At 34.3% G+C, this 27,823-nt stretch overlaps 3 protein-coding genes across 11 annotated transcripts in view; all 3 read left to right on the top strand.

The window, feature by feature from the left end:
• The first annotated feature begins 4,296 nt into the window (after positions 1-4,296).
• LOC102629476 (U11/U12 small nuclear ribonucleoprotein 65 kDa protein) lies at positions 4,297-10,865 on the top strand. Of its 3 annotated transcripts, XM_052438604.1 has the most exons (13): positions 4,297-4,437; positions 4,589-4,797; positions 5,406-5,477; positions 5,824-6,039; positions 7,311-7,392; positions 7,646-7,843; positions 8,115-8,306; positions 8,385-8,555; positions 8,823-8,910; positions 9,171-9,229; positions 9,557-9,622; positions 9,805-9,934; positions 10,195-10,865. In XM_052438604.1, exons 2-12 carry the CDS (start codon positions 4,634-4,636, stop codon positions 9,886-9,888), a joined length of 1,392 nt encoding a protein of 463 aa, XP_052294564.1. In that variant the 5' UTR covers positions 4,297-4,437; positions 4,589-4,633; the 3' UTR covers positions 9,889-9,934; positions 10,195-10,865. The 3 variants fall into 3 exon arrangements, with proteins under 3 accessions (XP_052294564.1, XP_024954722.2, XP_052294565.1); XM_025098954.2 differs by lacking the exon at positions 4,297-4,437 and having other exon boundaries at positions 4,444-4,797; positions 8,118-8,306; XM_052438605.1 differs by lacking the exons at positions 4,297-4,437; positions 5,824-6,039 and having other exon boundaries at positions 4,444-4,797.
• A 2,242-nt stretch (positions 10,866-13,107) lies between these two features.
• LOC102630151 (probable disease resistance protein At4g27220) overlaps positions 13,108-27,823 on the top strand; it is a 90,847-nt gene continuing 76,131 nt past the window's right edge. Inside the window, exons 1-5 of one of the 7 annotated variants that reach the window (XR_008053135.1) lie at positions 13,108-16,513; positions 16,589-17,020; positions 17,106-17,597; positions 18,294-18,764; positions 18,960-19,160. Coding sequence is in view for 3 of the 7 variants with exons in the window: in XM_052437141.1 (XP_052293101.1) it covers positions 13,724-16,513; positions 16,589-16,609 (2,811 nt within the window). In the remaining 4 variants the exon portion in view is untranslated. Of the gene's footprint in view, positions 16,514-16,588; positions 17,021-17,105; positions 17,598-18,181; positions 18,818-18,959; positions 19,161-27,823 lie in introns of those variants that run through there. The other 6 variants (XR_008053137.1, XR_008053136.1, XR_008053134.1 and 3 more) reach the window with 6 other exon arrangements.
• On the top strand, positions 20,627-26,284 carry LOC102607250 (pentatricopeptide repeat-containing protein At1g09220, mitochondrial). The gene is given in 4 exon segments (XM_052437151.1): positions 20,627-21,370; positions 21,373-21,888; positions 21,891-22,060; positions 24,270-26,284. Coding segments are annotated over 4 exon segments (1,446 nt in total). The 5' UTR covers positions 20,627-20,769; the 3' UTR covers positions 24,429-26,284.

Raw genomic sequence — 27,823 nt, forward strand, 5'->3', positions numbered from 1 at the left:
AACCACTCACTAGATAAGTGGTGGGCACTACCTTCAATATTGTATATATAGCATTTTAAGATAATTCAAATTTTAGGACTCGACTCTTCACGATTTCATTAATGCCTTCTTTATGATTTGAACTGGTCTTTTAACTACTTTTAACCACTTATTTTGAAACTTCAACACTTTTATTTTGGCCCATTTTCTAAATTGAAGTTGATGTAATTCACAAACGATCGTGTACATTTACTTATCTCGATTCTCTCTAGATATTTAATTCATCAAGAATATTATTGTTTCTTTCTTTTCTTTTTTTAACAGATAAAAAATATTAGATTAAAATGAAAAGAATTTGGTAATTAGCTTAATTAAAAGTACAATTGATAGTTACTGAATAAAAGTATAAAAAAATTAATTAAATTTTAACCTATGTTACAACACATATACGTATGATAGAATAGTATGCCTTATTTATTTATTTTGTTATTGTTTGCACATTGCGCTTTCCTTTTTCCAACAAATTGAGCCCGTGTCACATGTTCCCTTTTTGCTAGATTCAAGTTAAAAGTTAAAACCTTGTGGAAAAAAAAGGGGGGGGGGGGGGGGGGCTAAAAATTAAAGCGACACAATAGCTTTAAATTGAAAAGAATATAAAAGAGACCATTATATAACAAGTGGATTGTTTTTTCTTTTTATTTTTTATTTTCAAGAGTATAACATTGTTTTGAGACATATATATCTCATTCTTTAAAAGATATTCACTGACATGACAAATGCGTTCGATATTGTTTTCAAATCCCATCTTCTATTTTTTGAATTCAGGAAACATCAAATATGTGTTCAATAAATTTTTTTAAAAATATTTTTTAAAATATAAAATTCATTCTATACTTTTAACAAATAAAACAAGAAAACAACTTTTTCTTGTTTTCTTTGTTTCTTAATACAATATTATGTTTCAAAATGAACAAATTTCTTCTATCATCTCTGAAAATGATAATAATATCAACAATAATAACAACAACAACATTATTATTATTATTATTTTATAATACCCAAAAAAATCAATTTCTCTCACAATAATCTTTTCTTGCTATAAACATACATTATCATAGTTATGTTTTTATATATTAATTAAATCAAATATGTAGAGTATACCATTTTTCTTTTAAAAAATTAACAAGATCACCTAATTTATTGTTAAAATTAAATTAATAAAGTAATTGAATAATAAAATGATTATATATTACTTAATATTAAATTTATGAAAATTATTTCAATAATAATTCTTTAAAATATTTTTACTAACTTTTTTTTTACTTTTATTCATCGTCAAGATTATTTTTGAAAATGATACCGAATATATTGTTGAATTTTAAAAATAGCTTTAAAAATTATATTTTCATTCTCATTTTTATTTTATAAAAAATAATTACAAAATAATACCGAACAGACGTGTCACTTCCATTTTCTTGTACCAATTATATTCTCAAGGCATATTAAAAAAACTTTTATTAAAAATTATTTCTAAAAAGAGACTCATTATCAACAACAGCAACAACTCCTTAGTCGAATTAGTCCAATGCAATCACACTGTATTTTTGAAGTAAAAAATTCAAGTAATTTTACAATTATAAAATATTTTAACTTTAGTATGTTTTAGATTTTAGTCAAAAGGAATTGGGAAATTTGTAACCTACCCCCAAATAAATTGACATTTTGCACCGCGTCCCCAACAAATTTGACTTGTTGCACTGCGCACCCAAAAAAATTGACATTTTTGCACCACGCCCGCAATTCCGTTATTTTCTCAATTAAGTTTAACGGTGGAGGGGTAAAATTGGAAGTTTATTCCTTAAATTAATTTTAATGGGAATTCTCTTTATTGTAATTAAAATAAAAATCTTTAAAAAATTAAAGGAAAAATAATAGTGGTGACAATGTACATGTAACAAGAAATTTTTTTATTACAATTAAAATAAAAATCTTTAAAAAATTAAAGGAAAATAATAGTGGTGATAAATGTACATGTAACAAGAATTTTTTTTATTAAAATTGAAATAAAAATCTTTAAAAAATTAAAGAAAAAATAATAGTGGTGACAATGTACGTGTAACAAGAAATTTTTTTTATTGCAATTGAAATAAAGATCTTTAAAAAAATTAAAGGAAAATAATAGTGGTGACAAATGTACATGTAACAAGAATTTTTTTTATTAAAATTGAAAAAAAATCTTAAAAAAATTAAAGAAAAAATAATAGTGCTGACAATGAACATATAAGAAGAATTGTTTTTTTTTTATTGCAATTGAAAAAAAAACCTTAAAAAATTAAATGACCTAAAAATTTTGTTTTTTTTACATAGAGGGGCATTTTTGTCATTCAATCAAAAGTTAAACGGAGCCGTTAAACTTAACTGAGAAAATAACGGAATTGGGGGCGTGGTGCAAAAATGTCAATTTTTTTAGATGTACAGTATAATAAGTTAAATTTATTGAGGACGCGGTGTAAAATGTCAATTTATTTGGGGGTAGGTTACAAATTTTCCAAAGGAATTGCCGTAAATAGTTTACGACGGTTTTGGTAATTGTTTTTTCCGAGGGCCTGGCCGTACTGAATCGCAGCCAGCAGCGGCAGTTTTGTTTGTTGGCACGAACAACGAAGCTTCTTCAATTTTCCTTCCTCGCCCCACATTTACGATGCAAGCAAACGATCTGTCGTTGTCGGATTTGCGTCGTCCCCCGTCATCTTATTCCATATCCCTTTGATGACCGCCACGTTGTCACTAACTCACACGCCAAGATGGTGACGTGGCGGGTCCCGCTTTATCTTTTACCTGAGTTTGACGTGGCATGGTCATCATGGCTGTTTCATTTTCATTTTTATTTTTTTTTCATTTTTGATCTCATAACCTATTTTGACATTTTGTGAACACAAAATCATCTCCTCTCCTGTTGTGTGTCCCACCAAATTATTTTTTCAACAATTGAATTGATTTATTGAAGCTATTATAAGAACTATTATGAAGTTATTCTTTTTCATAATATACACGTAAATAATTTATGTTATGCAATAAATTAAACGCAAACAAAGCTAGAAAATTTATTTTAATCAAAATTAAACCAAAATAATCTTGTAATAAAAAAAAGGATTTTTTTAAGGACCCTTATGAACAGTGCTTATTTTGTTGGGATTATGAAGATTTTTGTTAAGGAGCAATACAATATTATTTGTCATATTAAGGTTGTTAAAAAAAATAACTCTAAAACTTAATGGGCCTCAAAGAAATTTTTTCAAGGCCTAGCCTGAGCCTGGCCCTCTCTTCATATATTTTGCTATATCACACTGATAGCGGTGATAAATAAAATGCATAATGTTATCGGACGATCGAGGCTCATCTAATCATCTTACCCTTTTAGGATTTTGAAAAATTTATAAAAAGATTTCTAAAAAAGTTATTGACAAATTGCAAGATTGAAGGAATCTGCATCCATTTAAACCAGCAAATCTGAGGGAAAGGGGGCGGCTTAAATTTGCCCTGCGATTTGATTACCCACAGAATTTGGCTAAACAGATGCAGGGGGGTTTATGTGGACAACGTATTGATTGATCAAAATTCAAAAACGTGTAAAAGTGACATGGGATTTTGAAAAACAAGTTCTAGGAACTAGGAAGTCGTCATCATCTGATTAAAGCCCCCATTTTATTATTATTTTATTTTATTTTTCAACAAGATAACGATTGATGTAATTAATTATTTAATCAATGCTTCTAATTAAAAGGGAAGGCTGTTGATAGAAAGATTCGTGACCTAATTATATATGCGGCATTTCATCGAACTCGGCAAGCAATTCGCCGAGTGTCACCATCTGTATTTGGTTTGAACAGTTTAGCCAATTATGGAACTACATGACCTTTATTTTGTTCTAGCAGCTTTGTCAGGACTGTGATTGTCTCAAAGAAAAATCTTTTCGCTTCATGATTATTGTCTTTTATATGATCGTTTAGTTCAGCCAATAAACGTAAAGATAGATCATAGTCCCCATGGTTCACAAACCACACAGCGAGAGAGAGACAGAGAGAAGTGGGGGTCACTCATCGAAGATTCATGCATGACAATATCCTAAATTCATAATATGCTCCCCTTGATTGAAAAATTTGGGTCAAATTCCCCAGCCGGATCCCCCATTACAGCATTCTTATTGGAGGCCCAAATACCCATCTTTTTGTTTTGGTCTCAAAGCCCGTTCACAGAACCCAGCCCATTATAAGATTATTAAAGTAGTAGTATTATTCGATCTACTAGGCTGTGATGGAGGATGGGGCTGTGAGGATATTATGGGTCAGTAAGTAGCCCGTCTTTCTCCTTCATCTTTGATCATGCCGCATCACACAAAGCCCATAAGGAGTTTTTGTTACGGACAACTCGAAGAACCAACGAGCAAGTTCTTTTCTCGTGTGGGATCCTTTTTATGCATTTTTTTTTTTAATGATTTACAAAATCCAGAAAGGAATTTTCTGTTTTCGATTTGTGGTCTGTTAGTAGTAGAGAGTTGTTGAGTTCAACTGGTCACCTCTTTCTTAAGCTGAACGACGCATTTTCGCAGTGTTCTTGTAGAAACTAGAAACTGCCGAGTTACTGGCAGCCGCGAATGGCGACCGCTCCTTTTGATTCTGGGCCTCAAAACAAACAAGAAACTGAAAATTTAGTTACCCTTTTGATCAAACACCTCCCTGATGCTATTCCTCAAGACACTCTTTCTCGAATCTTCTCCCACTACGGTGCTTCTTCTGTCCGTCCTTGCTCCGCCGGAAGGTATATCACGTCACTAAATTTCTCATTTTAATCAAATTTGTCGAAGGGTCGTTTTGATGATGAACTATATGGTACATTTTGCATTCCAAATTTTGATTATGTGCCTATTCACTGGCTGGTGTTTGGGACATATGCTGTTTTAGATTTCATATCCTGTTTTAGTCTTTAGGCACACATTAGTAAAGTACAATCGAAGGTTGAACCCTGCTCACAAGGGTGGGAGGAGTTGTATTACCAGTTACTCTATGCTTTAACGATAGCTGCCGTCCAAAAGTGATTGCTACTTTAATTGTTGTATGGCTTCAAAATTTAAATAAAGGTACAACTGTGACAAATATGTCCAAGGATAATTATCTTCAACTGCCTGAATCTTACTTGTGTGAATTTCCACACCTTGATTAATCAATTTTTGCCAATTGATGTGCCATTGTTGGTTTTGCTGTTGCCAAGTGCAATGTGATATTGAACTCTTTTCTGCATTTTCTTGTCATTGTCTTTAGCCACTTGCGAACATGACTTTCCTTTGTATTGTTTCATGGACAGCTGAGCCTTCTGTTTTATTTTGCACTTGTAATGCATCCTATGTGTTCTTTCTTTTATTTATGCAGATTAAGAAACTGTGTATTTGTGGATTTCGGAAATGAACCATTGGCTTCTCAAGCACAAATGCAGTTAAATGGGTAAATTTCTATCTTATGCATTGGTGGAATATTGGAACAAGATAGGGTCAGGAAACTGTTATGAGATTTATTTCTCTTTTCATATGTTTCTCTTGAAAGGGGTTTATTTTCTTTACCCACTCTGTATTTCTTCTTTTATAATTTTTAATATTTTTTTGAAGATTCTTTTGATTGTAACAATTGTTAGGTAATTTACTCATTTTGTTCGATTTAGCTGGACAATTTTGCTAGTTTAGCTCTCTTGAAACCTATGGATATTCCCTCCCTTTTCACCTACAACCTTGGCATTGATGTTAATCCCATGTCAAACATAGGTATTAAACTTTTTTCTTATGGTTCTGGTTAGGCTGAGATTTCTTGGTAAAGTCCTTTCAGTGGAAAGAGCTAGTAAGCCGAATGAGGAAAATAAACATAAACATTTTGAAGCTCAATCCATATCTTCGATGAAGGAGGCTGCTGTGACCAGAAATCAGCGTGAAGGCTTGAACTCAGGATCTGTACCTGCTGGTGAGCCAATTGCTCCAAGACTTGGTGTAGACTATCCATTTCCTCCTCACCTTGAGTATGCCTTTTCTTTCATCTCCCTCAACTTTTCTCTTTCGATGAAGCTTCTTGATGTATATATTACAAAGCTGTATGGCAGCAGGCTCCTTTATATGCATACTGTCAACCTCTTCCTTTAATCCCATTAATTAATGCCACCTGAATTAAGTCTTCAAACTTATGTGATTGTGAGGGAATGAAATTTCTTCTTCTTCTTCTTCTTCTTAAACACTCACGTGCGTGCATCATGCTACCCTTTACAAAGGATTGTCCAAAAGAGTTGGTATTTAACATGCCAGTATTCTATAATCTTACTTCAGTTATAACCGGAAAGTGCTTTGGCCATGTCGGCTTAGATGAACTTGTTGATTAATTAAAGGAAATCTCCAGTCTGACTGATTTGGAGACAATCCAAATATGATCCAATTTATTGGCCTGAATTTTTATTTCTGATCTTCAAGATTGCAATTACAAAATGGATTCAGGGTTTATTAGATTGTAACTACATACTACATCATACGTTCAATGAAATATACAGTACATTGCCTGTGATTCACTGTCAGATAGTTCTTGTTTTGCTTGTCTCATATTTGAGATTATAACTTGGTTGTTTCAGTTAAAATATGAATGATTTTACATGTGAACCTCTGGCATTTATGATTTGATGGAATGTGTGAGAGAAGCCTGGCCTTTTAGATTTCTTTTGTTATAGAATTTAATAATGGCTATCTCATTATCTTTTGCCCTGTACATTTTTATCTTTGTCTGATATAAGATGATATCTCATCTAGTTAAATAAGCTGCCTGTGTCAGTCTCATATATATGCTTATTCTCCATCAGATGGTAACCATTATTGTCTGTGTTCTGTTCTGCTTCTTCACTTTATGCCCGGGCTATAGCACTAGTTTCAAGAACTCATGTTCATTGAGTTCCGTCCCCCCCCCCCCCCCCCCCCCCCCGATTTTTTCCTTGTATTAATAGGGTGTTCATACTAGAATTTGGTTGTATAGACCAAAATGTGAAGTATATCTACAAGTAGAATCTTATTAAATATTACATGATGGAATGGATAGGAGAAGGTTCAGCCTTTCAGATTCTTCTTTTGCTTAAAATTTGATAGCAGCTATCTAAGATCTTTGTGCATAATATGTGTACTCGTTTACTAAATGAAAGAAATTTTTATTTTTCTATTTTCTTTATTCTGTTGTTTATTCTAAATCAATTTCAGCACACGACAAAGATAATGTTGTTTTATTTTGTTCTGGTTATCTGACCTGCCTGTATTGCAGATATGCTTATCCTCCAGTTGATGGAAATATCCTAACCAATATTGTTAATGCACTCATTGCCGTTCCTCGCTTTTATACTCAGGTTTTTTTTAATCTTAAGAAAAAGGCTTCTATTCTCTGGTTCTTGTTATAATTTGATGGTGAAAATCATTCTCATGCCCTTTCATCAAAACTTCACTTACCGCTACTGTACTTACAGAACTCATGCTATGAATTTAAGTTTTGAAAGTAGAGGCTAGTTTATTTTATATGGTAAAGGGGATTATTGTATTTGGTAAGTACACTTTTATTATATTCTGGTAATATTATCTTACAACTTGACGCTTTGATATTAGGTGCTGCACTTGATGAACAAAATGAATATTCCAGCTCCATTCCGTATGGCTCTCCCCACACCACCTCTTCCACCTCCAGTGCCTGCAGCATCAGCACCACAACCACCACCTGTTCCACGTTCAGTGCCTGTACAACCAACACCTCCTCCTATAGCCGATCTGTCAAGCAGTGAGTCAGAAATGGAATTCTCAGATGAGGTAATGTCTTTCTAGAGAGATTTTATTTCTGAGTCACATATCACATGATACTAGAGAGATATAAGTCTTCTGCATTTTGAACCTTTTGAATGGGAGTGTAATTTTTAACTTTTTGTTTGCCGTTATTTGGAAGAAAAAAATAGTGTCTCTGTGCTGCTGGCCATCTTTTTTCCTCGTATAATTTTGTTCTCTCTTATAACTGTTCCACTTTTTTTTTCCATTTTGTCCTAATTTAGAAGATGCGGATTGTTTTGTGGGTACAATTTCCTAGCAGGATAATGACAAGGGCAATTCCTTTGGAAATTCAGAAGTAGCAAAGCCTGGAAGAAAGCGTGCCAGGCGAGAATCTATTGTTGGCCCAGCAATTGATAAGGATGTGGCTCATGAGGCCGTTGGAGTGAAACCTGCCACCTTAACTCGAAAAGAAATTCCAGTGATTAAAAAGAAGAACCCTGTGTTACAGGTTATGTTCGTATCTGAAAGAATTTATTGTGATTTTCCTGTTTCAAATTCTTGACATTCTTTCTTGGTCTTCTCACAGATCAAAATTACCCCTAAAGCAAGTCAGACTGAGGATAAAGACGATGGTATAGTCAAAGAATTAGAGGAGCCCAACAAAGAGGATTCTGATGTTAAACCTTTTGCAACCCCAGAAGAATTGGAGATGGGGAAGTTGCCTCCAGAGGAAATTTTGTCACTCCCAATGTTTAAGGTATGAGAATTGCTGTAACTAGTTTTTTAGTAGTAAAATAAACATGGAGCAATTACAAAAACAATTGACTGATCAGCAAAATCCAGTATTTTTTGGCTTCTTTGGAAGTCTTTTATGTTGATGTATAATGGTTATAACATGAATGACATATTTGTCCGATATTATAGCTATAAGAAAATAAATATGAGAGATACTTATCTAGAGGGTAAATAAATCTACGAATTATGTACACACGGAAAAATTAGTTACTCTTCATGAACCTTGCAGAACTACACAGCTGGGAATCCTGCATCCGTATTGTACATTAAGAACTTAGCAAAGGATGTCGTCCCAGATGATTTTTTCTTCGTATTTGGTAAGATCACAAATCTTGCTGCTTACTGCTCCTGAAGTTTTCTGTCTTTTTGCCTATAGTACCTTTCTAGTGCATTAATTGCTTATAAAGTTAGACACTAATTACACAAAAGACTTAACTGGTTCTGTGATCGTATGTCAAAGAGGATCTTACTTGATTCCATTTGGTTTGAGAAATCAGAATGTTTCTGTTACTTCACAAATTGTCATAAATAGACAGTTTGGAATAATTATAATTATTTTGCTTACATTGTGTTGTAGGATCATTGTTTGGAAGCATTGATGCAGCTAAATCTGGGCTTATTGTAAAGCTAATGCAGGTGAGATTTGATGCATGGACAAAAACATACAGGCATACACGTACATCTACACATTCACCTATACTAGTTTAATGTGAATATGGAGCTTGAAAAAATAAATCTTTACTTTAGAATAATGAAGCCGCAAATTTCATAGGCTTCACATTCTATTTGAGTTTCTGGATAATAAAATTACTTTCTTATACAATATTTTTACTCATAATAATATTGTTGGACTAAGCACGCATCTTCTATTGAGTGGAAGGGCGGGTTAATCAGTAGAGCAAACCAAAACTCCTTTTGTTTTTTAATGAGATTGTTCCTGATTCTGAAAGCTACCAATTGTAGGAGGGAAGAATGAGGGGCCAGGCCTTTGTGACATTTCCATCGGTTGAACTTGCTCATCGTGCTTTGGTATGTTTTGTACACTAAGCTATTTGATGTGCCAATTCTCAAATTTCCAGAGCATGTCAGCTTTTGCATATGTAGTAGATTTGGCATGCAGTTTTGCTCCTACAAGTGAATTTTCGCTTTTATATTTTAACCTCTAAAGTAATTGTGAAGCATTGTTTGTTTGCAATCTTGACTGGTTGCAGAATCTAGTGAATGGATATGTTTTCAAGGGGAAACCAATGATCATCCAGTTTGGGAGGAATCCTGCAGCTGCGAAACCAAGTTAAATATCTGCTTCAACAGGAGGAAGCTCTTTTAACTGCCACTTTCATGGTTAGTACATCATTAAATATTACCTTCTCAAGTTCCTCAGCAAGCTTCTACCAAAATCCACTAAGTGTAGGGCTTTTGTTTATCCATGATTGGTGCTTCTCTGTTGAGTAAATTGCAGCGTGGACAAACTTTACTTAGTCTTGGTGACTTGGTATAATTTCTGGTTTATGCTACTAGTGATTTGCCTTGTATCAGTTCTAAATATAAAAAAAGAGAACTTGGCCAAAACTGATACACCTATTTCTTTTGCGTTTCTTTAGGTACTTGCATTGCATCATCTGGAAAATGCCATATCTTTCTATGAAGTGTGGACCATCACAGACATGGAGTATACCGTTGTGTACCCTATAACCTGGTTCCATTAACAAGTCAGTCCTACCAGATAAAGGATTCAAACCTATAAAGGTGGCAGTCACCCTCACCATTGTACCGATGAATCTAGGATATAAACATGTCCATGGTCAGTCCAAATTGGGAAGCTGAAGACCTTTCTGCTGAGCCCTGCTGAAGATCACTCCATATAAAAGCACGTCAATGGACTTGTTAACAGCATTTTTACAAAAGTTCCAGAAGGTTGCAAAAGACTCGGGAAATTTTAGTGCACTCTTCACAGTGACATTGGGAAAACATCGAGGAAACTTTTTTTTTCTGTAGCATCTTTTTTGTGCTATTAAAATTCTTAATTTCTTGTATTCTAGAAGAATAGAACTGAATGTCAAATGGGGTTTATGAATATTTCGATGTTGCAAAAGCTGGAAGAGCAGGGAGGCTGTATGAACCTGCTAATTTTACATGATATTAGGCTATTAAACAATCGAGGTGGTCGAGTGCAGGAAGACGGAAGAAATTTTTGCTATTGAAGAGATGGTGTAAACGAATATGAAACAAATATGAGTTGATTGATGAGATTCAGTTTGTTCAATTAGCCTCCTTAACTCTAATCTACAAAGTTCGAAAGGAATTTATAACAGATTCAAGGTTTTTTGATTTAGTGTATTTTATTCTTATTTTAGAGAAGGGAAATGATGTTTTTGATGTAATGTTTTTAAAAGTTAAAATATGTTTTGGTAGTTTGTTTTAAAATAGTATATAAAAAATGAAATTAGTGAAGATATGTTTGGTTATTTATGTGAAAAAGTGAGTATAATAAGAGAGAGTAAAGAATTATTTATTATTTAATAAATTTTAATAGTTGCATTATATTTTCTATGTGAGTTATTATCATTAAGTGTAATTGTTTTATTTTAAAATGTCTGCTATTATTCTAAACATTATTTTATAGAATAAAATACAAAATTAAATAGTCTAAATAGCATAATCCAATATGGTAGAGCGAAAAAAAAGTTATGATATAAAATTTTTAATTAAAATATGATGATTAATTGTATTTTATAATCAATTCTAAATATATGTAAGTAATTTTTTATTTTAAGAAATTTATTTTTATTTTTAAAAAATCGTTCCTATTGTGTGTTTTAAAATAATACTGCATTTTAATTATGTAAATAAATTTTATTTATAACATAACAATATTTGAAAGAATATATAATTATTTTATAATTTTTATATATTTGTTAATATTAGTTGGGAGGATGTAAATTTGTTTTATATATATTTTCAACAATACATTTGTTAGACCCATACCTTTATTAGCAAAAGTTGTTATAAAATCAGATTGTGAGACCTCTCGACAAAAAAATAAAAATTAAAGAACAGCAATATGTGTTCTCTGATTTGCTTTGTAAAGTTTAAAGAACAGAAATGATTTATTTTTCATATTTTCTAAAGAAATGAGTCCACCACACAAATTATATATATATATATATAAAGAAGGAAAACAACAAATAAAAAACTACGGTACCATTCGCTCCCTAAATATAACAGATATATCATATATTTGGTTTTTAAAAAAAGAATAAATAAAGATTCCCTCACAAATTCAAAAACGTAGAATGAGTGCTTTCTACTTTCACTGTTTCCCTCCACAAGTAAGAGCTTTGGAGCAAACCATTAATGGCAATGGCAACCACAAGCACCGCCAATATCTGCCCTCTTTCAAACCCGCCTTCCTCTGCAAACCCTAAACCGACCCAAAAAACCAATCTCTCTCTTTTGTCTAAAACCCAGCAAAACAACCCTTTTTTTTTTTCCCTCAAAAACAACAATCCTGAACCCACAAAAAAAAAAAAAAAAAAAAAATCAGTGTTCTGTCAAAAAAAAAAAAAAAACCTATCTCTGAGTTTTTCACCACAAATAAAGAATACCCAGATGATGGTTTTGGAAATTTTGATGACATAGATAAGCCACGTGAGGAGTGTGGTGTTGTGGGGATATACGGAAAGAATATAAATTTTACTTTTATTAATTTATGAGCACAAAAGTTCAATTTATATAAGAATTTGAAACAAAAAAAAAAAAGATACAATTAACATTATTTAAGAATATTGATTGATTAGAAAAGATTGAATCAATTAATTTTTATGTTGATTTACAGTCCATCTTCTCTTGATCAATAATTAAGATGAAGGCAAGCATTCAATTGATTGATTTTATTAATTGTTTTGTTTCTATAAATATTGTTTGATTCTTATCAGTCCCATAATAGATACCTTTGAAGTTTGTTTTTGCTATATGGACTTAACTTTATAATTATTTTTAAACACTTAAAAATCAAATTTAGATTTCTAAAGTAATTCCAGAGGATGTTGGGAGAGGGGCTATAAAACTTAAATATCTATATTTATTTGGCAAAGATTTAAGTGTTAAAAAATAAAATATCTAAAACTTAAATCAAAGCGTAAGGGGTCTTCGAATCATGAATCTGTTGAAAACTGTGGCAGCGTTTGGCCAAGAAACATGCAGGAATCTTCGTGCTCGGCAAATGCAGAATGGTGCGCCTATCTATCAAATTTATTTTTTAAGAGAGGGAAGCAATTGGGTTTTTATAAAAAAAAAAAAAATAATAATAATAATAATAATAATAAGCGAGTAATTTCAATAAAAAAAATTGACGATATTTACTTTATGCATAAATGATATAATATATAATAATTTTTTGTTTAAAGAATAAATAATTACAATTATTTTAAAAATTAAACTAATAAACATATTTCTAAAGTTACTAATAATTAGTTATTTCTTTACTATAAAACAGACACAAACACCATTTTTAGAAACAATTAAAAAAAAAAAAAGGCATCCGAAATTTCCGAGTGAATCTCGACGTTGACTTCAGTCGTCTCTTAGACTTTTGGATGAAACATTATGTATGACTGAATGATCTCAATCTTCATCATCTCAAGTTCTCTGAAGCCATCATCTCAGGTTACCCTTGTCTTGTTTTCAGCTTTTTAATCCCAAGAGCACCTTAAGAAATGTTGTAACTGTTGTTTGAAATTTGCTTTTTGTCCATCCTGTGAGTTGCAACTGTTGTTTGAAATTTGGTTTCTGTCCATCCTTAAATTTCTTCCTCCCAAATCACATCTTATTTTGCAATCTGATTCTATCCACCCTTTTCTTTGTTGTCATTGGTGTTTTGTTGCTCATCTTCATGTCCCTTTCCCTCTCTCATTTCCCTCTGACTTTCTCCACTCTCTTTATTCATATTAGATAAAACACCTCCACTTATATTCAACTTTTGATCTCACGACCACTTTGCTTTTGTTGCTGCTAGCCGTTGTGACCTGGTGTTCTGTTCTGTTCTGTAGATTTGCTACTCTGTTTTATTTCCCTTTATTTTCCTTTGCATCCGTTTCTCAAAACTTTAAAAGAAAAAAAAAAAGGTTGAAAATGGTTGATGCTCTTGTTACCGTTGCTTTAGAAGTTGCCAAGTGCTTGTTCCCTCCGATCGGGCGCCAGTTAAGTTATGTGCGTAATTACAAAGCCAACCTTGAGAATCTCAAGAAAGAAACTGAGAAGTTGACCGATGCAAGTGATAGTATGCAGAAAAAGGTTGATGATGCTAGAAGGAATGGGGAAGAGATTAACAAAAGAGTTGAGAGTTGGCTGATTAGTGCCGACAAGATCGTTGCTGAGGCGGACACGTTAACTGGAGAAGAAGAAAATGCAAATAAGAAATGTTTCAAGGGGCTCTGTCCTAATTTGAAGAAACGCTATCAACTCAGCGAGAAAGCGGCCATAAAGGGGAAAAGCATCGCCGAGATCAAGAAAGAAGCTGCGGACTTTGCCCAAATTTCCTATCGTACTGTTCCAGAAGAGCCATGGCTTAGCTCTGGCAAAGGTTACGAGGCCTTCGAATCAAGAATGTCGACTTTAAAGAGTTTGCAAAACGCATTACTTGATCCTGATGTCACCATCACCGGGGTGTATGGGATGGGTGGCCTTGGGAAGACGACCCTAGTGAAGGAAGTAGCTAGACAAGTCAAAAAAGACAAGCATTTTGACGAGGTAGTTTTTGCAGAGGTATCTGATACTCCAGATATCAAAAAGGTTCAAGGGGAACTTGCAGATCAGCTAGGCATGCAATTTGATGAGGAGAGTGATGTACCTGGAAGAGCAAGGAAGCTATATGCACGGTTGCAGAAGGAGAACAAGATCCTCATAATTTTAGACAACATTTGGGAAGATCTTGATCTGGAAAAAGTAGGAGTTCCTTCTGGAAATGATTGTAGGGGATGTAAAGTCTTGCTGACAGCAAGAGATCGTCATGTGTTGGAGAGTATTGGATCCAAGACTTTAAGGATTGATGTTTTGAATGACGAAGAAGCGTGGACTCTATTCAAGAAGATGACAGGTGACTGTGCAGAGAAGGGGGAATTAAAATCTATAGCAACTGATGTGGCTAAAGAATGTGGAGGTTTGCCTATTGCCATCGTTACACTGGCAAAAGCATTAAGAAACAAGACTAGTGTCTCTACATGGAAAGATGCCTTGAGGCAATTGAAAAGGCCTTCCCATCGGAACTTTGAAGGAGTGCTAGCGAAGACATATTCAGCTATAGAATTGAGTTACAAGTATTTAAGAGAGGAGGAGCTCAAGAAACTGTTTTTGCAATGTAGTCTAATGGGATCCCCACAGGCTTCCACGCTAAACTTGTTGAAATATGCAATAGGTTTGGGTATAGTGAAAGGCGTCGGTACAGTGGAAGAAGCACGAGATAAAGTAAATACGTTGGTCGATCAACTCAGAGATGCTTGTTTATTGCTTGACGGCACTAACGATTGTTTCTCCATGCATGACGTTGTTCGTGATGTTGCGATATCAATTGCATCTAGAGACTATCATGTATTTTCAATGAGAAACGAAGTTGATCCGAGGCAGTGGCCAGATAAGAAGTGCTCAAGAATATCATTATATGATAATAATATTAGTGAAATTCCTCAAGGGTGGGAATGGCCTCGGCTTGAGTTTTTCTATATTTTTGCCCACAAAGATTCTCCTCTCAAAATCCCCGACAACATTTTCATCGGGACGCCAAAGCTCAAAGTTTTAGATTTTACTAGAATGAGGTTGCTGTCATTACCGTCGTCGATTCATCTCCTAACAGACCTTCGAACATTGTGTCTGGATGGTTGCGAATTGGAAGACATTAGAGTTATTGGAGAGCTGAAGGATCTAGAAATTCTTAGCTTGCAAGGTTCTAAAATTGAGCAATTGCCTAGGGAGATAGGCCAATTGACTCAGCTAAAGTTGTTGGATTTGAGCAATTGTTCCAAATTAAAAGTGATTGCTCCAAATGTTCTGTCAAACTTATCTCAACTGGAAGAATTGTACATGGCTAATTGCTCTATTGAATGGGAGCATCTAGGACCCGGCATTGAGAGAAGTAATGCCAGCCTCGATGAATTGAAGAATTTATCTCGTTTGACCTCTTTAGAGATCAATATTCTTGATGCAGGGATTCTACCGAGTGGCTTCTTCTCAAGAAAGCTGAAGAGGTACAGAATTGTTGTGGGGTTTCAGTGGGCCCCGTTTGATAAATATAAGACTCGGAGAACTTTGAAACTCAAGCTCAACTCTCGCATTTGCTTGGAGGAGTGGCGGGGCATGAAGAACGTGGAATACTTACGTTTAGACGAATTGCCGGGTTTGACGAATGTTCTTCATGATTTGGACGGGGAGGGTTTTGCAGAGCTGAAACATCTGAATGTCAAAAATAATTCCAATTTTCTATGTATAGTTGATCCGCTACAAGTACGTTGCGGTGCCTTCCCAATGTTAGAGTCCCTGGTTCTTCAGAATTTGATTAATTTGGAGAGAATATGTCACGGTCAGCTCCGAGCAGAATCTTTCTGCAATTTGAAAACAATAAAAGTGGGAAGTTGTCATAAATTGAAAAATTTGTTCTCATTCTCCATTGCCAAATTCCTTCCCCAACTTAAAACAATTGAAGTGACTGAGTGCAAAATTGTAGAAGAGATATTTGTTTCTAGCAATGAAGAGGCGATCGGTGAGATTGCATTGGCGCAAGTACGCTCCTTGATTCTTAGAACTCTTCCACTGCTCGCAAGCTTCTCCGCCTTTGTCAAGACAACTTCTACTGTGGAAGCAAAGCACAATGAAATCATTTTGGAGAACGAGAGCCAACTTCATACTCCTTCGTCACTGTTTAATGTAAAGGTAGGTCATTCTCTTATTTTATTAATACTACTGCTACCACAAGAACTCGTATTGACACAAAAACTCTGTGTGCAGCTTGTGCTTCCTAACTTGGAGGTCTTGGAAGTGCGGGATCTTAATGTTGCAAAGATTTGGCACAACCAATTTTCAGCAGCAATGTCTTGTAACGTTCAAAATTTAACACGCTTGGTCGTGTTGGACTGCCACAAATTAAGATACGTGTTTTCATATTCTACAGCTAAAAGACTTGGGCAGCTTAAACACCTAGTGATATCCAGGTGCCCACTTCTGGAGGAAATTGTTGGCAAGGAAGGTGGAGTGGAAGCGGATCCTTCTTTTGTCTTTCCACAGTTAACAATCCTGAAACTCAGCTCACTACCAGAACTTAGAGCTTTCTATCCTGGAATACACACTTTGGAATGTCCCATTTTAACTAAGTTGGAAGTATCTTTTTGTCACAAACTAGAAAGTTTCTCTTCAGAACCTCCCTCACTTTTCAATGAAAAGGTAGGTGAACAAACCTCTTTCTCTTATATTATTACTACTACTGCTACCACAAGAACTCATATCGAGACAACAACTCTAATTGCAGCTTGTGCTCCCTAACATGGAGGTCTTGGGACTGTGGGGTATTAATGTTGCAAAGCTATGGCACGACCAACTTTCAGAAATGCCTCGTAACATTCAAAATTTAACAAGCTTGGTCTTGTGGGGCTGCCGCAAATTAAAATACGTGTTTTCATATTCTACAGCTAAAAGACTTGGGCAGCTTCAACACCTTCAGATAGCCGGGTGCCCACTTTTGGAGGAAATTGTTGGCAAGGAAGGTGGAGTGGAAGCGGATGCATCTTTTGTCTTTCCCCGCTTAACAATCCTGCAACTCAGCTACCTACCAGAACTTAGAGCTTTCTATCCTAGAGTACACACTTTGGAATGTCCCATGTTGACTAAATTGGAAGTGCGTTTTTGTGACAAACTAGAAAGTTTCTCTTCAGAATTGTATAGCCTCCGCTAAAATGATGAGGAGAGTCAATTTATTGATGTGCCAGTGCCAGAGCAACAGCCCCTGTTATTGGTTGAAAAGGTACGAGTCTCCTTTCTATAAGTTATGCTTTGTTTTTTTCAACATTTATTTTATTTTAGTTATAACAATCCATAATTATATTCTTCTTTGGAATTTTTTGAGTGAACATCAACTCCAACTTGTTTATTTGATTGGTCATTAGGTCTATGATGTTTCTCTATGATGTTTACAATTATGAGTTTTTCATTGAAGATCATTTCCTTGTATTGAAGTCAGATGCAGACAGAGCCCTTGTGTTTCTATCTTTATTGTTCTTCTTTGTCTCTCTTAACTTTTGTGTTGCTGTTCTGAAGGGGTTATTATAGAACTTACATTTCTTCTATGTAATCAATTTAGATTCAATGGTTGAACGGTCATTAATAGTTTTTTGGTTGTTGTATTATGTGAGATTTGCATGCACCCAAAAGACAATTTAAGTACCTTAATTAAGGGGTTATAGTTGAACTCTGCCTTTGCGTGCAACTTGTATATATTGTGTTCTATGAGCAGGAACCCACATAAATGGTTCCTCATTAACATGGATTACTGTTGCTTGTGGTTCAAGCAACCTTGTTTACTAGTTGATTCCTTCTCCTCTGAATCAGAAATCACGGGATACACTGGTTCTGATTAGAATCATGCAGTAAACTGTAAGTATTGGCAAATCGCATTGAGCAGGAGATTCAGAGCCATAATGCTTTGGATTGTTATTCGCAGATAAGGCTTGGCTAACCGTATGGATCACACTCGTAGCGATGTGGAAATGGCTAAGCGATTTGAGGCACTGGTGGCGAAAGACAAGAGGTTTGAGATAGAGGTGCTAAAACGGTTTGCATTGGTTTTGCTTCGGGGTCGAAACAAAGCTTCATTCCCAGGGCCCAGAATTGATCCATAAGCTGCTTGATGTTGTGAATTCAAATGGTGGGGGTTTTCATTTCGACTCTGTAGACTGTGGCCTCTGGGGTGGTGTGGTCTGTCATCTGCGGTGCGTATTTTGTGCTGTCGGCTTAACACTAACTGAAGACAGTCATGTAGGAAAATTATGGAAGCTCATTCAAGAAAGGGCTCCAGTGTTGTACATTTTACTTGATCGACAAACCCTTTTCTGATCTTAACAATATGTTTCTTCCGAAAACTGATGTACCATTGTTCTCTTAGCTTTATTTTGCTCTGGTTTGCTTCGCTTCTGTAAGTCGATCATTAATCCATATCATAATTTCTTTTTCCGTTCTTTTATTTGATATCACAGTGCATTAGTACTTAACAATTTAGCAACATTTTAGAATCTCAACACAAAAGTCGAAACTGCATTAAACTCACCCTTGCTTTATTGATTTTATTGCTGTTGTATAAGTTTGTAACAGTTTTTAACTAATCCTGCAGGTGGGTCCCATATCTGCCAGCTCATCCATAAACATCAGCATATCACGGCCAACGTTGATGACCTTTTGGGGTCTTCTCACGACTACATTTTATGTACAATCCTACCTAATATTTTGGTGGATGTAATTTTACTACCAAAACTTTAACATTATCAAAAAAATATTGAAAGTTATAAGGGTATATGAGGAATTTCAAGTTAAAGTTATTTTCTAATTTTTTTAATTCTTTTTTTATTTTATCTTTTTCTCTAAATATATGATTTAGAGGCACTATTTCATATATTTTTATATTTAATTAATCTAATTATAATTGAGCTTAATATAGTGAGATTTATTTGTACAAGTGAACATAATATCATGAATTAATTTATTTTTGGATGCGTAATAAATTTTCATTTAACATCACTCTATCAAAAGACGTAGAATTCTATTTTAGAGACATTTTAATATAATAAAATTCTAATAATTGAAATAAAGAAGAAAAAGCTCATAAGTCGGATGTTAAGAAAAAGATAAAAATCTAGGAAAACAACTTTAGCTTGAAGCTACTCAAATACCTTTGTGATCTCAGCAATTTTTTTTAACACTGTTAAGATTTTGGTAGTAAAATGCTAAGTGTTGAAACACTAGGTGACAAAATATGATTGTCAAAAAACTTTGGTGATCCAACATTTAGTCCATTTATTTGTTTAATTTTAATTTATTTAATGTTAAGATTACATACATACAATACACGAGATGTTAGTCGGAATCTAGTCCAATCCTAGTACGACAACAAAACGTGTCCTTAAGTCTCATTAGAAATGTTAAATTTTCTATAAAACCATTAGTTCGTGTCATAAAATGTTGCAGAAGCTAGTCTGAGCAATTTAGAGCAGAAGTGAACTAAGTTTCATATCTTTTGAGTTTGTGCATTCATCATAAATCTGATGCTCTTTGTGATTGCGGAGTGTTCAAAGTTTCGAAGAAGATTCGGGTCAACTTTCAATTCAGAATCCGGAATAAGGCCATTTTTTCTATGACATGTTTATGAGTTTATCATTTAAGAATCTTCATTTTCTGTGTTGCTCTTCTGAAAGTGTCATTACATTTCCTTCATGTAATAGTTTGAGATTCAATGGTCGAAAGGCCCTTAATCAGCATTAATCATTTTCTTCTGGTTGCGGTAGTGCGCTGGTCCGGTGGTCTTGCTGCTATTGTTAGAAAAACCCGTGGGGACACAATGCTTGCGGCAGTAAAGACCTATAAAAGTTTTGGGACAATGAATTCTCAGAGGCAGAGGTTAGATTTGGATTTTGGAATTAAAGTAAGCGCGAATCTAAAGCTAAAACTTTTGTGAACGGAAATGATCCAAGTCAAAAGGAAAATCTTCCGAAGGTATTGTTGGAGTAATGATGGTCTTGCTGATAAATTTATTTCAAGAAGCTGTAATGAAACAACTCATAGACATGAACTTTACAATGAATATTGCAAAGCATCCTCCATATACGGAACATACTTCTAAGTATCATATAATCTTATCTTAATTCAAATCTGAATTTTGTCAAATTTTGTCAAATTTAGACATAAGCATCTGAGCACCCTATTTGTATATATATCCGAAGTAGTTTATGCTTATATAATTCGAGAAGGGAATTGAAGATTTATATTAAACGCATAAATACATTTTAATTAACACTTCCCTATATACATTTTAGCTAACACTTTAACGGATCAAGGCATGACCACCATATGAGAGGTCAATGAGTTAAGCCATTTGTGAACCATTATGTTTCCACCAAGTCATCAAAAATCACCATTTTGCTAATAAAATGTTGTCTTCTCTTTTTCTTCGGAAAAACACATTAGGCTCTCAATACAATGTTGAAGCTAACAACAGCTGCCAGAATCTACTTAGCAAACACAAAAGCAACAAAATTAAAACCGGAGTACTTTTCTTTTGTTTCCCAACAAACCCATCTTCAATTCACAACGCAAAAACACTTGTTGTCTATCCTACAAAACAGCCCATCGTCAACCAACATTACCACCCACTACCGCACCACTCACTACTCTTCAACACTCTTCTTCACTTCTACTCGCTCGCTGACTCACCTCAAACAGCTTTCTTGGTCTACAAACAACTTCAACAAATTTACATACACTCTCACTCTCCATTGCCCCCTCTCTTTGACAGCTTCACTTACTCTTTCCTTATAAGGACCTGCGTTACTTTAAGCTATCCTAACTTGGGTACCCAGCTTCATGCTGTTTTTTCAAAAGTGGGCTTTCAATCTCATGTTTATGTAAACACCGCTTTAGGTGATATGTATGTCTCTTTAGGGTTTTTGAAGGACAGTTCCAAACTGTTCGATGAATTGCCGGAGAGAAATTTGGTTACGTGGAATGTTATAATCACTGGTTTAGTGAAATGGGTGAGCTAGAATATGCGCGTTCTCTCTTTCAAGAGATGCCTTGCAGGAATGTTGTGTCGTAGACAGGGATTATAGATGGTTACAGCAGGATGAATCGGTCTAATGAGGCGTTAGCTTTATTTCGAAGAATGGCTGCGTGCGAATATACAGAACCTAGCGAGATAACTATTTTGGCTGTTTTACCGGCTATTTGGAAAAATGGGGAAGTTAGGAATTGTCAATTGATTCATGGGTATGGTGAGAAAAGGGGGTTTAATGCATTTGATATACATGTCTCAAATTGTTTGATCGATACTTATGCAAAATGTGGGTGCATATTTAGTGCCTCAAAACTCTTTGAGGATACATCAGTTGATAGGAAAAATTTGGTGTCTTGGACAACGATAATATCTGGGTTTGCAATGCACGGGATGGGGAAAGAAGCAGTAGAAAATTTTGAGAGGATGCAGAAAGTTGGTTTGAAACCAAACAGAGTAACATTCTTGAGTGTTTTGAATGCTTGTAGTCATGGAGGATTGGCGAGGAGGGGCTCAAGTTTTTTGATAAGATGGTTGAGGAGTGTGAAGTTTTGCCAGATATAAAGCATTATGGGTGTTTAATAGACATATTGGAAAGGGCTGGGAGGTTAGAACAAGCGGAGGAGGTTGCTTCGGGGATACCGAGTCAGATTACTAATGTTGTTGTTTGGAGGACTGTAACGCCACAAATTCTCATATATATTAAGTTATGGAAATTGGGCTTTCATTGAGAATTATGGGTGGCCCATAACCCTTATTAAGAGGTTATTTATGAGATAATTTTGGGGAAATGATTATTTTTTCTAATTAAATAGGGTTTTTTAAGACTCCTTATAAATTCATACTTTTTCTCTCCCATAACCCTAAATTCACAACGTTTATTCTTCTTCCCTGCTGCTCTTTACGCTCTTACCCAAATCCTAGGATTCAAACCTTTGTTTAGGAAAGAATCAAGCGACGGGTAAGTTATTCTCCATGTTCTCAACAGATTTCTAATCACTCTATCTAGCTAGGGTTTATATTGGCACGATTCTAATGGTTGTAGATCATAATGCATGGTTTAGAATATATTTAGGCCTTGTTTAGGGTTTTGATTTATTATGAGTTTAGTTAATCAATTCTTGACGTATTAAGCACAGGATAATTCTGGACAGCATGAGTATCTCGAATTTAAAGCTATATTTTCTTAACGAATTTTCTTATAAAATTTATATTTCTGGGAACTAGACATGTAGGGCTTCTTGATTAAATTTTATTTCATTGAATTTGACTTCGTTTTGAATTTTATATCTATTTTCGAAATAGAAACCACTGCACTGGAAAACTGCGATTCCAGCATTGTGATCGGATTCACAAGACTATTTGTACGATCAAATGAACTCGGAAAATTCTGAAAGTTTATATGTAGGTTAATATATGTGTCTAGGATTCCCAGTTTTAATTTTATAATTTTCTGGTTAGTATTTTATTTTATAAAAATCACGGAACCCGTTCTGTTTGGTTTAGATTATGTGAAAACAGTTTCGAGTTTGCTGAGTAGTAAATAGTTTTTAAAATGTTTTTGATATCGGATCCTTTTGTAAATTTTACATGGGGTACTCATGGATGTCCAGAATAGTTCCAGAGGATATTATATCATTCTGAGTTTTAGATTAAGAGTTAAAATTCTGAGAATCAGACCTGTACGGGTATGAATTAGAAAATCAGATTCTTAGAATAAGTCATTAATTGTCATATCTTGTATTTGTTTAAGGAGTTGAAGGTGATTGAGGCTCTTAGAAGCTTAGAGGTGGGTTAATTCAAGTTCATTTGTCGAGGTAAGTAACTTTATTCCTAGTATACTGGATATGTATAAGTATTTTGATATTATTATTATAAGTATAAATGTTTTTATACTACTTGATTTTGATAATAAAATTAGTTTTATGTAAATGTTTTAAAGCTAAATTCTTTTTAACAAAGTATTTTATAAATGCTTTTGAATATGTAAGTTATTTTGTTACATGCCTACTTTTATGATTTTATCTTTAAAATGTTATGCAAGCCTAAATTATTGATATGGACTTTTATGAATCTAATACGAATGTTTTGTACCCATGTTTGATTTCAATTATTGGTGATTGTATGAGATTCCTAATGTTTTGGCTCATTGTCCATAGTTATTCTGATTCTGATTCTGATTCTGATCGTAATATACGATATATCTGTCTGGACCAGTACTGGGTTTATGTTCTGAGTGTGCACACGATATTCTGATTCTGTTTCTGGCCGGGTCACCGGGACTATAGGTGACACTATGTGACATGAGCTAACTTTGTGTTTTCTGTATACGTATTACATGATTTGCTTTGCAAGTAAATATGCTTTTGAATATTCTGAATTATTAAGAATTTATCTTATGTTATCATGATATATCGTTTTATGAAAATTATGGATTATGATATATGTTTTAATTAAAAGAAGGCTTGCAATATTTTTTGGTATCGATAGGCCTAGTGTGTTAGGAATGATTTTACTTACCGAGTTGACGGCTCACCCCTCGTCATTACTTTTTGCAGATTAAGTTTCTTTTGAGAGGTGCGCTTAGCTTTGGAGTTAGTAATTTTTCCAGTTTCCGTTTGCCATTGAATAAGAGGAGGAATAGACTCGTGTTTCTATTTAGTTATTTCTATTATGAACGTGTAATTTGGAGTTTGAGACTTTTATTATTATTTTTTTATGTCCTCGGGAGAGATTATTTAGTATTAGACGTTTGAATTTATGGATTTATTTGAATAAGAATTGGAGGTATTTAAATTTGAAACTTATGAGCAAAGATTATGATTTGTGAATAACCTCCTTCTTCACGTGCTCCGCACATGTTAGATTTGAGGTGTTACAAGGACCCTTTTGGGTGCTTGTAGCTTTCACGGTAATGTGGAGATGGGTGAGAGGGTGACAAGGAAGACATTGGAAATGGAGAGAGGATATGGAGGGACTATGTGCTTATGTATAACATCCTTGCTGGGGTTGGGAGGTATGGAGATGCCGAGAGGTTGAGGAGAGTCATGGATGAGAGGAATGCCCTCAAAGTTCCTGGCCGTAGTTTGGTCTAGTTAATGGTGAAGTTGAATGGTAGCGATCTGGATAGATGGTCCCTTATTCCTTTACTTATATAGAGTTTGTAAAACAATTTCTCACTGAGATGAGATTGATTTCCTTTTCAAGGCCTACATCGGCAAGGCACCTGAGATGTTGCTATTGCCGAAGTTCTTTCAGCTTGTGATAAGCAGCCTCTTTTTAACTTCATTGAAGAAGGTAGGCCATTCCTGTTCTGTACATTTAGTTTTTGTTTCCTATTTAACATTCGGTTCAAACAACACAAGAGAGTTGATCCTTTTGCTTTTTTATTCAATTTTATGAATCTGACAGAGTTGCAAAGTGTTTTGAGTAGTACCCATTCTGATGGAGTTACAATGTTTTTTGTACTCTTTATTGTTCAGATGGATCGATTTTTGGTAAAATTAATAAACTGTTCTTATTTTTTCCTTGGCTTTTGCTCTTTTAGCTTTGTTGAAAACGGCAAAGAGAAATGATTCATTGGCTAGCTCTTCAGTTTGTCCCTGAGCGAGGGTTTCAGAATTCAAAAGCTAATACATATATATTTGCTTTTTATCATTGTTTATCTTATTTTATTTTAGTGTTTTGGTATGTTTGATTTTCTATGTGAAAGTCAATAGCTTACTAGTTAGTTACTACCAAGAATTTAGGTCCCTGTAGTGGAGGCGTTTCAAAGTTCAAAGCATTTTACATATTTCAATTTGAGTCCTTTTTCATACTTTATCATTCTACTAGATAAATTTACAGATAGAATTTTCAAACTGCAAAGAACAGCTAAGTCATTCCTTTTTGGTTCATTTCTGTCGGGTAAAGGACTTTTCCAAGTTTCAAAGATGAATAATGAAAAAAAAAAAAAAACTTTTACCAGCTATGTCGACCTTAAAATATAGGCCATGAAAGATCTCAAAGCTGTCCTGACACTTATTTCGAAATGTCAAGCTCAGAAAACACCAGGACCAAAACCTCAACCTATTTCTAGAAGCTGAGAATGTGAAGAAATGGAGAAATCTGCGAGAGATTAGGCAGCTTCCGAGAAGCCAATGACTGAAAAATATTTTGCTGCACTCAGGACGGCCAGGACTATTAGGTCTCAGCTGAAGAAAGGGACCGCACCAATGCAGCAAATAAGCACCTCACTCCCTCAGGCTGCAGAGAAGGAACCCCAATTTACAGGACTCCCTTTTCTGTTACTAATGGCTTGGGGGGGAAAAATTAAAGAAGCTTCCGATGGAGTTCCAAGGACTGGGGCGGAAAATGATGACCAAGTATATCTGTTGAGAAAAAGGTAATTTAATGTGACTGGAGAGATCTCAAATGAGGATACAATTGAGAAAACCATCTGTTATGGTGGAGATTCCGGATAGGCGTGGCACGGACATAGAGATTAAGAAAAGCTTGTTGGAGTTGTATCAAATTTTCTTGGAGATGACTGTAATGGTGGAGGTCAAGACTTTGATGCACAACCAGAGAAGCAGCAGGAAGTAGATTGCTTGGGAGCATACTTCTGGTGTCGATCATTCTTTTGATTGTTATCAGTTTTTGAATTGTATCCGAAATGATGCCCAATGATCCTTATAGTTTTCTCCGCTTTGAAAGTCCTTGTATCAAGACTGGGTTGTGACTATTCTTGGTTCTTTTATGCTTTTCTCCAATGCATTTGAAATACATTGTCCTGATTAAATAGAGTCTAAGGATGAAAATCTTCTGGGAACCATATTGAATGAGTAATAAATTTAGCATTCAAGTAATAATGAATGAAAGAAACAATGAATCAAGACTATGTTGACTGTGAATGTAAATGCAGAAAAATAGCAGATCTGCTATTGAATTAACATGATTTGTCATCCTCTTAGTTTTATCATTTCATCACAGCTCAATAATCCCATCAAAATTCTTTACACCAATTTTGCTCCTAAATCTTAAAAGTTGGATAGAAATACCAACAAATTCACCCTATCAGAATTCATAATTATAATATTGTATGCAGTTCGCAGGTCACAGTTGTAGTTAAACAATTCAGATATAGCATTTTGACAGGGAAAACAGAAAGCCATGCCCAATTGCTTATCCTGCAGAAAAATTAAAAAGAAATTCTTTAGAAAATGTTAAATTTAAGATCACATTTACCAATTAAAATATATAGTGACTTCAACTTGTATCAAACAAACATTAGCAAACAACTTGTAGATTGAAAAAAAAAAATGATATCACATGAGGTCACTCCTTAGAACTTTGAATAGAGACGAGAAGAGAGAGCTCTGAAGAAAGATTGATAAAGTAAGCTCCATTGGACGGATTGTTAATTTTCTTCTATACATGAAAAGTGTCAACATTAATTGCTTTATGCATTGCAGATGACACCATCTAGCATCTAATGCCGAATCCCCAATATTACGGCAATGCCAAAAAGAAGCAAAAGTGCACCATTTCCTCCATTGGTGACCTGCAGAATCCAAACATGCAATCGTTTATAATCAAGAAAAGATAGACATGGAGAAACTACGACCATTCAATCAAGTTTGCATATATATTTATATAATATTATTTACATACGATGATATTGGTATATAATATTATTTACATATAAATAATTAAAACTTTAAGAGTGGTAATGTTTAATATTTTGGACTCACTGTGTGTATGTATAAAACATTTATTAGATTATTAGTAATTAGTTTATTTTTTTATATTGAGTTTGTGTCTCAATATTTTTTGTGTTGGGTTTGTGTCTTCTTATCATGAATCTGTTGACAAGTGCGGCAGCGTTTGACGAAGAACACGCAGGACTCCTCGTGCTTTCTACCTATTTATCAAATGTTTGATGAATGATTAATGCTCGAAAGACATCGAGGTCCTACCACAGTGTCGGTGCCACCACAGGCTCCATCTTTCATTTTCACGTTTACTTTTCAAAAGAGGAAAGCCGATTAAATTCAAGGAAACTTGGCCAAAGACTATTAGATCAGAGGATTTGAATACTCAGTTTTTCCAAAGAGATTTTGACATACGACATTTAAGAAATTCTAAGGTCAGAATTTAATTTACTTACAATTTTCCTTATTTGACACCAAAAATATGATGTTTTTAAGACTCATAAAAATTGCTAACTAACAGAAATTAATTTCATGCAGTATCTTCTTTCTCCTCTTTCTTTCACGCAATAATCTTAAAAAATGTTTTAGAAAAAACTAGGATAATTTTTATCTCTTTCATACAATTTAATTTTAGCCTTGCGATTTTTTAAATGCTACGTGTTCAAATCTTCTATAAAGATTAGAAAAAAATTAGATTAGGAGAGATTCTAAATCCTAGATCAAAAGATGTAATTTTTTTTT

The sequence above is a fragment of the Citrus sinensis genome, chromosome 3 (assembly GCF_022201045.2).
Source record: "Citrus sinensis cultivar Valencia sweet orange chromosome 3, DVS_A1.0, whole genome shotgun sequence".
NCBI classification, from domain to species: Eukaryota; Viridiplantae; Streptophyta; class Magnoliopsida; order Sapindales; family Rutaceae; genus Citrus; species Citrus sinensis.